General features: G+C 34.7%; 2 protein-coding genes across 7 annotated transcripts in view; one reads left to right on the top strand and one right to left on the bottom strand.

The window, feature by feature from the left end:
- Positions 1–1128, top strand: part of LOC117178017 — a 79930-nt gene extending 78802 nt beyond the window's left edge. For all 6 annotated transcript variants that reach the window (XM_033369204.1, XM_033369206.1, XM_033369205.1 and 3 more), the window contains one exon: positions 881–1128. In XM_033369204.1, the coding sequence (XP_033225095.1) occupies positions 881–998 (118 nt within the window). In that variant the 3' untranslated portion in view covers positions 999–1128. The remainder of the gene's footprint in view (positions 1–880) is intronic.
- A 192-nt stretch (positions 1129–1320) lies between these two features.
- Positions 1321–9053, bottom strand: part of LOC117177728 (regulator of G-protein signaling 11) — a 50384-nt gene continuing 42651 nt past the window's right edge. The window contains 2 exon segments of the mRNA XM_033368623.1: positions 1321–5689; positions 6490–7422. Coding sequence (XP_033224514.1) covers positions 5629–5689; positions 6490–7422 — 994 coding nt within the window. The 3' untranslated portion in view covers positions 1321–5628.

Here is a 9053-nt window from a genome sequence, read left to right as displayed (position 1 = left end):
GGCTGAGGGGAATGTACAACGTAGTACTCGGAAGATTCATGCAGTATGAATTCGCAGTCTTAAATTCTTTTATTAAAATAATCTCCATTAAATCGATTTTTTCCCCTGGAAACCCACTTCTACTTCATATGCCATATCGAGTGGAAACTGTGTGAAATTAAATAAAAGACACTAAGGAACGGTTGTATTGCCCTACATTTTTAGAATCACAATCAAATGTATCTGCAAGAAAATAAGTATCACCCTCAATATTTATGGTTAAGAAAAGTTATTTTTCAATCACAGTGGCAAATCCAAGTAAAAACTCAGAATTATTCTTGCGACAAAATATTAAGTTAACAAAAGGAGTCGATTAGTCTGAGTAAAATTAACGTTTACACATCGTGTTTGAGGTGAGGACGATAAAACCTCTCAGACGACGTGTTCAAACGTTAATTTTATTCAGACTAGTCGACTCCTTTTGTTAACTAAATCCTTTATCTTAATGGAAACTCTTAATCTAAACAAATAAGCCTGAAGAGGTCAGCCAATAGTCGCAAATTTACTTGTGAATTTTTAATGCGAATCTGCCCTCTGTGATCGAGAAATAACTTTTCTTCAAATGAAATTGATTAATAAAGATACTTTCCAAAATATTGAGGACCGCACAAACGTTCCTTGGTGCCCTTTATTTAATCTCCCAAATTTTTAACACGATATTTCGTTCCATGTAGACGTAAGTTGTTAAAAATGTCGGTAAGGCGCAGACATTGGGTAACTTTTACATGATCTTAAAAGCAATATTTAAATAGTTTTAAATTCAAGTAGGTAAATAAAAATGATAAATTGTAATCTTCTAAGATATGCCGATTTTAAGCAGACATTTTTATCCCAATTCCAGGCAAACCTGCGACGCCATAGGAGAACTAGAAGGACAGGAAGGAGGAGACCAATACTGTTTAGATAAGTGCCTAGCATATCCGTCACGATGTCCCTCTCATCGTTGTCGTTGCTACTGAATGCATTCTGCTAATGCAAGCAGGTCTATCAATTTGCCATTCGGGAGCACGGATATCGACATTCCGCCAACTATTCTCAGTACATTTGCTGAGCCCCTCAGTTCAGTCGAGACCCTATCACTCCGGATCGATCTAAGTACTTCAGCTCGAATGTCTGAAAATGAACTGAAATATATAGTTTCTTCAATTCAATATATTGACGAACTGTCGAGAAAAATGCTTCCACAACTTATTTCTATTTTCCCATATCCCAAATACCAATTAATGAACAAAATGCCAAAGAACTGGAATGGAAGGTTTTTTTTAAACAAAATAAATCCAATTTTTCAGTACTATAATCATTTTAATGGCACTATAATATTTCATATAAGGACATGGTATTAGACAGCTTACATTTCGTTACCCGTAGATCGGTATATTAAACGCAGTAACAAAGTTACTAATCATCTGAATAATATACGATGTACAGTATGTAATTAATGAAACAGTCAGTTATTATACGCATCGTCTTGATAACAGGTGGTTACTGTTTGTTGGGAATTTCGGTTAGAATTTCTTTCCTTACATTTATCCCCTTTTTTGGTTTAGTTTCGATGAGACGAGACTATCGCCAGCACGAAGTGTATCAGCTATATCCTCAATCACTAGTAACACTTTATAAAACTATATACACTAAAGCTTTTTACCCTCTATAACGTATTCTCGTATAGCTAGTAACATTTTCCTCGTACGTGCTGTATATCATTTAATAGTCATCGTCGAAGTAATAACATTAACGCAGCTTCAAAATAAACGGTGCTCGATGCACTTGGCCACTAGCGTATTACGAAGTGTAATAAATTGAATTACAATTTCTCCTTCTACTTTGCTACATATACGCAACTACTCAACGTCCATAGTCGTTACTGTTCTGAATTATCCAATAACATGGCGCATTTAACACATTATTATGATTCAATTTTTATTTATAATATCGCGTTTAGTATCGTCTCTTATTTCGTTTTACGGAAATATCCAAAGTTTTAACATTAAGCTTATTTATCTCGAAAAGGCGAGAAACTCTTTGTCCCATTGCATTTTTAGTGATCCTGTTTAGTTATTATACTTGGGTTTATTTTATTTTCCTTAAACATTTAATAATATCAGCATCTACTCGAAATTTCGGACACGAGGTCAAAGTGTTTTTTCGTAGCATCTTTGAGTCGTGAAAAATCTACAATTTTCCTCTTCAAGAGAGTCAAGACGGTCGTTCATTGCATTTTCTTCTTAAAAGAAGAAAAAAAGATGAAGAAATAGAAAACCCAGGATAACGATCGTGAAAACTTAACAGCATCAGAATGGCAACAAGAAGTTTCTCTCTTATTAAAAAATTCTATACAGAGAAAAGTGTACACGTGGTGGAGTTAAGCAGCGAGAAAACATAGCGATTTTTTTTGTTGTTGACAAAAATGAAAATTAGAAGCGGGGCACACACACAAAAAACTGGATGCATCCTTGCGTTTAAATCGATCTCTCTAAATAATCTTTTAATAATTTACATTTAATGAAGTTCAAAAAAAAAGATGAATGGAAATTAAATATAGCGCAAGAACGAGTGGTGAAAAATGGGAGGCCCACTTCAAAGTTTTCACCTCGCAAGATCTCAGGTACATATGCAGTCTTCTGATCACTAATAATTACTTTGAAAATAGGGTTACCAAAATTACACAAAAAGAGTTACAGTATATCATTGTCCTTTATATTAAACAAACCACTGTTTTAAAAATAAAAAATTCTTCTTTTACACTTAAAATACAAGACTAGGCAACATAAACTAAATCTTTAAAAAAATTATTCTCTTAAAATTACCTCCTAATGGCACATAATAAATCAGTCTACAAAGCCAATCTACAAAACTTTGTGTGCCCCTTTTTTGCAACGATGACTTTTACATAAACAAGAACAAATTTTCTTAATAACAACAAACGTTTCATGGTAGCAATTTCTGCAATAGATGTAGATTTAATTGATTTGATTTACATTTGTTACCTTTCCTGATTTTCACTGAAAAATTGCGTAAGAAACAAGGACTGAATTTATCAAATTGCAATCTCTGCGTCATGGCACATATAATATAACAAATGTGGCAATGAAAAACAATAAAACGCACCAAGCACAAGTGTTGATTGCACATAGAACTCGTTTCAATTTACGAGCAAAGTTTTGATTGATTTTACACTACGTCTGAGATTCTTAAAAAATGCTGAGTTCAAGTTCATCACAACAAGTTTGTTTCATAAACAATAATTCGCACTAACACCTCATACATTCGAATAATACCTTTTCCTATAAAATTTACGCCTACATGAGAATAACACCAGTATGCTATTCTTGCCGATTTGCTCCGGAATTCGAAGCCTTAACGCTGGCAAGATAATCGCATTCACATTTCGGTGAAATTGTGATTTTCACCTGATTAACTAGTTACGATAAGAATCCAGTTTAAATTAAATTGAGCTCCCGTCAAAATACACTCATCGTTAAAATATTAGGTTTGGTACATGAGAATTTACAGATAAATTTCTCCTCGAGGGCCCAGAGTTAATTCGCATTTCATACAACGACAGAACGGAACCACCTATATAACAAGTGAGATTTACCATCTATAAAAATTGTACTACAAAGACAAAAAATTAAAGTCCTCAATTATAAGATAAGCGTATTTTCATGACTAGCATAGTTAAAAAAATATAAATAAACTTGCAGTGCTAAAGCTTGAAAAATATAATATAAATTTTCCATTCCGATATTAATTTTCAGGTCCACCATCGAGTTTTCTCAACTTGGAATATTCTTCTAACGTCTATTTTAACATTTTTGAAACTTGAATCTACAATATCAAATACAGTAAATAGCGACACTAGAGATTAACACCAACAATTTGTTGAATGCAAAGGTTCCAGGTGCTGGGGCAGTCGCAGTTCCTGAATCCTGAGTCTGTTTTTTATATAGTTCGTCTTGATGACGTAGAAATACCTCAATATTAAATATATTAATACATGCAACACGAAACGTGTACGCAAGAATGTTAAACCTAGAATAGTTCTTAAAAGATAAATTAAGACTCGATTATTAGACAATGATTTTTTACGGTAGAGGATGTATTTTCCATTGATTGTAAATAGATATCCACATAATTTAAACACACAAAGAACATCTATTTTGAACTAGAGACTGGACTATACACGACTAACGATTTATGTACGTTACTATTGACGTACTACGAGATTAAACTTTCACATCGATAAGTGCAGTACCACCTTAGAACCAAATTTTCATATAATCTCAAAAGAATTTTGTAGAATATTAAGAGACAAAGCAAACTTAAAAAATAATTAAACATAAATTTCGAAACAAAGAAAAGTCTAAAACATTTGAGCACTAAAAGATGTTTGCTTCTCTGATCATTCAGGTCGAAAAAGAATAATAAAGGTTTTAAAAAGTGCTTCGAATAAGATTGCGGTCCAAGGGAAAGGTCATTGGGCTCAAGATTGACTGAATCCCCAGGAACGAATCTGTACAATGCATATACACACAAAATTACTTGAAAAGAGTGCATCCATATTTTCACTTATCATACTGATGTCAACATATATCTAAAATGTATGATATTTGCTTAACTTGGCATCTTCTTTCGTTTATAAATATTAGATAAACATTAGAACGCCAAGTGGTAACAACAAAGACATAATGTATTCCACCCAACGTGTTTAAGATTATATCTATGTATACATTTGTAAAAAAATTATCAGTATCTGTATAGCAACCTCCTCGTCCCTCAGAAATTTGCAAACGTTTCCTTCAAAGAAATCAAACCTTAAACTTTAGGCCACAATCATATTTACTTCGTATGGTTGTACGTTTGTACAGTGTTCAATTGTTCAACCTTACAGGAATCGGAGTTCATACTCCATTTATTTTCCAACTCACTATTCATGCTTCAAGCTTAAAAATTAGATCCTCTCACTTCAAAATGGTTCCTGCCTATCGATTTAATTTGACAAAATATAGCTACGCTTTTTTTGAAAATCTCTATATTGTAAATAAAAAATAAAAGCTTATAACGTATTAAGTTCGCAATCTAAAAATGACTTAAAAATTCACATAAAAGTCTCTAAATTAGTGTTTCAGACTATTTCCGAAACACTAGAATGCCGATAAAAACTTTCAAAAACACTATTTACTGAGAACAACATACTAGGTGAAACAACAACTTTAGAAAGTTGAATCATATTTGCGAAGTACTCTGGATCCTCGGGCTTAGCGAAGTAGAAGAAGTGGAAATCGGATTTGCAAAGTTTCAAGTTTAAAGTTCGTAGGGTTACCAGAGATTCGTGAGTGCGAATTTCTAACATAGAAAAGTAGAACCACTTCTGCCTTAAAGCAAAGTATATTATAATATTTACGTAAATCGAATATCACTCTTTATCTTGAAGAATACCTTTTAGGATGCTGCATCTTTGGAAAACAACCCAAGTACCCAGGCCTTTCCAGACGTTTCGAAAGGCAAATCTAGCCTAGGGTACTACACGAAGTCCGCAAGGACGTCTGGTAACCCTAAGGTATGTAAGATTAGCGTTCTAAGTCCAAATTACAAATAACCTAACGTCGCGTAAGTTTTTACATAGGGCGTATCCACTCTACAATTTTCCCTGGAAAATCAAAACAAGTGTCATTTCAAAATAAAATTTGTTGTTTTAAAAATGCAACTTTGACAACAGAATCAAAAAGGAAATATCATCAATCATCATATCATTTTCACTCCAACATTTTTTTGAGACATTCAAATAGTTTTCAGTGTAGCGATTCAAAAATGAAGGTCTGAGATTTTCCTAACTTCGAAATTGAATTCCGGATCATTTCCTGGTTCATCCAGACTTTTCCTACATTTAGAACGTTCCAGCAATACCTAGTTATCCGAGTTTTCAGACCAAATCGCCACCCTCATTTTTGATATTGTAAACGGATAAAAAATATCTTAAGATATGCTAAATAACATATTAAAAAAAATTCATTGGGGAAGTTGCACAAAATTTAAATAATATAGTTTTTAAACACTGCATAAGGCGTTAAACATTGTTGTACATTGACAACAATTATTTTGATATTTCGTTTTTGACCATTTTTTAAAAATGTAGTTCCAACCAATATTGGTTGGATTGTTTGGCACGCTGTTTGTCTGGGCACTACTTATGGTGTGTAGGCTAATCAGTAATGCCTCATTTTTCCTCAAGAAATTAAAAAGGATACTTTTTAATGACAAATAAAATATTAAATGTAATTTGGAAAACAATCCGGTAGTAATTTTATCTAATTTTTACTTAAATTGTAGTTTATGATAATTTAAATTATAATAATATTTTAATACAAGAATCTTCTGGAAAGATGAAAATAGAGCAGTCAGATTTGCACCCTTCAAAATAGGACTAAAAATCAAGAATCAGGTACTCACTCGTCTTCCCACGGGCACACTTCGTTAACATTATTGTCTCCCTGCTCCTGAGTTGTCGCAGTCGTGGTGGCGGTTGGATTCTGCTGGGTGTCCGGTGCCCAGACAGGAACAACTTGCGCCTCTTCTGCTCCTTCCTCAGTTTTCAGTTCACTATGAACCGGCACCATAGTCTTCGACACATCGTCATTACCACCATCGTCTTTCTGCACATCTACGTCAACTTTGTTATAACTCGTTTGTGTCGCTTGCTCTTCTCTCGAAATGCACTCCCAGCTTGGGCCCGCGATACTCTCCATTTCAGAATCAACCGCGTCCCCAGACAAGTCCCCCACAATTGCACTTATACTGATCAAGGGCGCCTTGCCGGGCACGTGATCATCCTTAGGAAGTTTCACGTTTGTTCGAACTTGAACCTGCAACTCTTCAGGGACAGTTCTAACCACACTCAATGATTCGGATTTTTCTTCGACTAGATGAGAGAGATCAAGCGACTGCTGGGACGAAGGACAAGTGTAGGACGACACAGAAGATCTGCTGGTGTCTGAGAGCTTGACCTTTCCACTTATGGAACCTACTGAATAGTTGCGGGTGATCATAGCCGTGCTTGCACGTTCAGTGCTACTACTCGAACTGCTAGGATACGGGCCACAGGATTTACGCAGTCTTTCTGAAACTTCCGCGATTGCTATACTAATGTCAGATGAGGAACTGCATGAATCTAATTGAGAAGAGTTCTTGCGCGAGGGTCGAGACTCGAGAGTCTGAGATTGAGCGGCATTGGCGTCGAATGATGAGGTCTCAAACGATGCCATTGCTCCAGATGATGTTGGTGCCGCGATATCTGGCTCTGCTTCGGCATTCGGTCCGGGTGCAGCATCCCACGGACAGACATCGTCCATAGGGCGAACTGTTGCTTCCGCCACGCCAGCATCCCTGACAACAGGAACTTTATTATATGGTTTAGTTTTTCTCACTATTTTCCTAATTTAAAGTTGAGCTTGCCAGCTCTGACAAGGTCATGCACAGTTCATTCAATGGCAAAGTTGTACACCTTTTCTAGAGCGCAAGTTTGGCGTGGAAAATTAATTATTGCAATGGAAGCTTGCACTGTATAAAAACACTCTTTTTAAACTGAATCAGAAAGCCCCGTTGTTTGAAATACAATTAAACTCATAACTCTTCTGGTGGTCATCAAAGTTTTCGATTTAACTAAATTATCCAATTTTATACTGATTTTCACGTCGTAAAAGTTACCGAAAATGTAGTGACTTCTACTTTTAGTTTATTAAAATGTAGGGTTTTCTGAATCCCAATAAAAAAGGGCACTATTCCATAAAATATCTTTTGGAAGATAGTCCTTCATTAAGGAAGATTCTGTATTTTTTATAATATTGTATATAACTCTTTACAGTAGACTCCTGACCAAAAAATTACAAGATAATTATAGATACTTGCAAAATAATCCTTCATGAAAATATTGTGGGATACAAAGTATACGAGATAAACTTTAGTTATTTGTTTTGAAAAGTTACTTTTTATTGCCTGCTTCAACGGAATGTGAATAAAATAATTCATCTAACAACATTTTTAAGGGGTTATTTTAGCTTAGATTTTTTAAGAGGAACCTGTCGTAAAAACCTGTGCATATTTTATATGCACACACGTACACACACAGACACGCGGTGTCTCAAAAGTAACGGAACAAGCCTGTATCTTCTTAAATGAGCTATTTTTCAAAAAAGTCAAGGTCACTCCCGTAGTAACTTTTAAGAAGGTACCTGATGGTAACCTTAGTTGTGATCTTCAAGGTTATTTCAAGGTCAAATTTTTCTTTTCATAAAGAAACGTCCCTTTTTGACATCGGAAATCGAAAGAACCGAAAATTTTACATTCAAAGATGTACTTAGGTCATATGTTTCGGATGACCTTGAAGCTCACCCTAATGTTATTTTAACTCAAACAATGTATTGAAAAACGAATGTCACATTCATCACACATACACACACACACAGTATGAAACTTTGGTGATATTTACAATCAGCTAGTAATTATATGTGCAGTTTATTTTCAAATTACAATATATAACCTTATTAATTTATGATACGACAGTACTTATTTACAATCTTATGTTATTTCGCTGCAGGTGACAATGTGAAAATAAAATAAAGGTTCTTCTATTTGCAGTCGACTGTGAAATTACTAAGTCCGATGATGGAAGTTATTCGATCGGCGTGGGACATAGTAAATTTACGTGAGGCTATAAACTTACTTGGGGCGTTAAGTATACGAAAGTCTATGTAAATTTTGACGACGTGTGCTTTTCTATCGTGAAGGAGTAAATCCGCACGGACGAACGCCACAGAATTATTTGCAGGGCGTAAATTTGAGCATTTGGATCTAGCGAGTGCAAGTCGTACCAAACGATAAGTTCCGGAGACACCCGAACGACCTTTTGCCATTTGGTGCGCATTTAGTTTGATGTTTTGTACGTCATATGGATTTTAACCTTATTTTTTAGAATTTGGACAACTTTGAAATTTAGAAAGGGTTATTAAATAAAAATT

Source organism: Belonocnema kinseyi, chromosome 8, assembly GCF_010883055.1.
Source record: "Belonocnema kinseyi isolate 2016_QV_RU_SX_M_011 chromosome 8, B_treatae_v1, whole genome shotgun sequence".
Classification (NCBI taxonomy): Eukaryota; Metazoa; Arthropoda; class Insecta; order Hymenoptera; family Cynipidae; genus Belonocnema; species Belonocnema kinseyi.
This window is presented reverse-complemented; position numbering and strand designations above follow the sequence as displayed.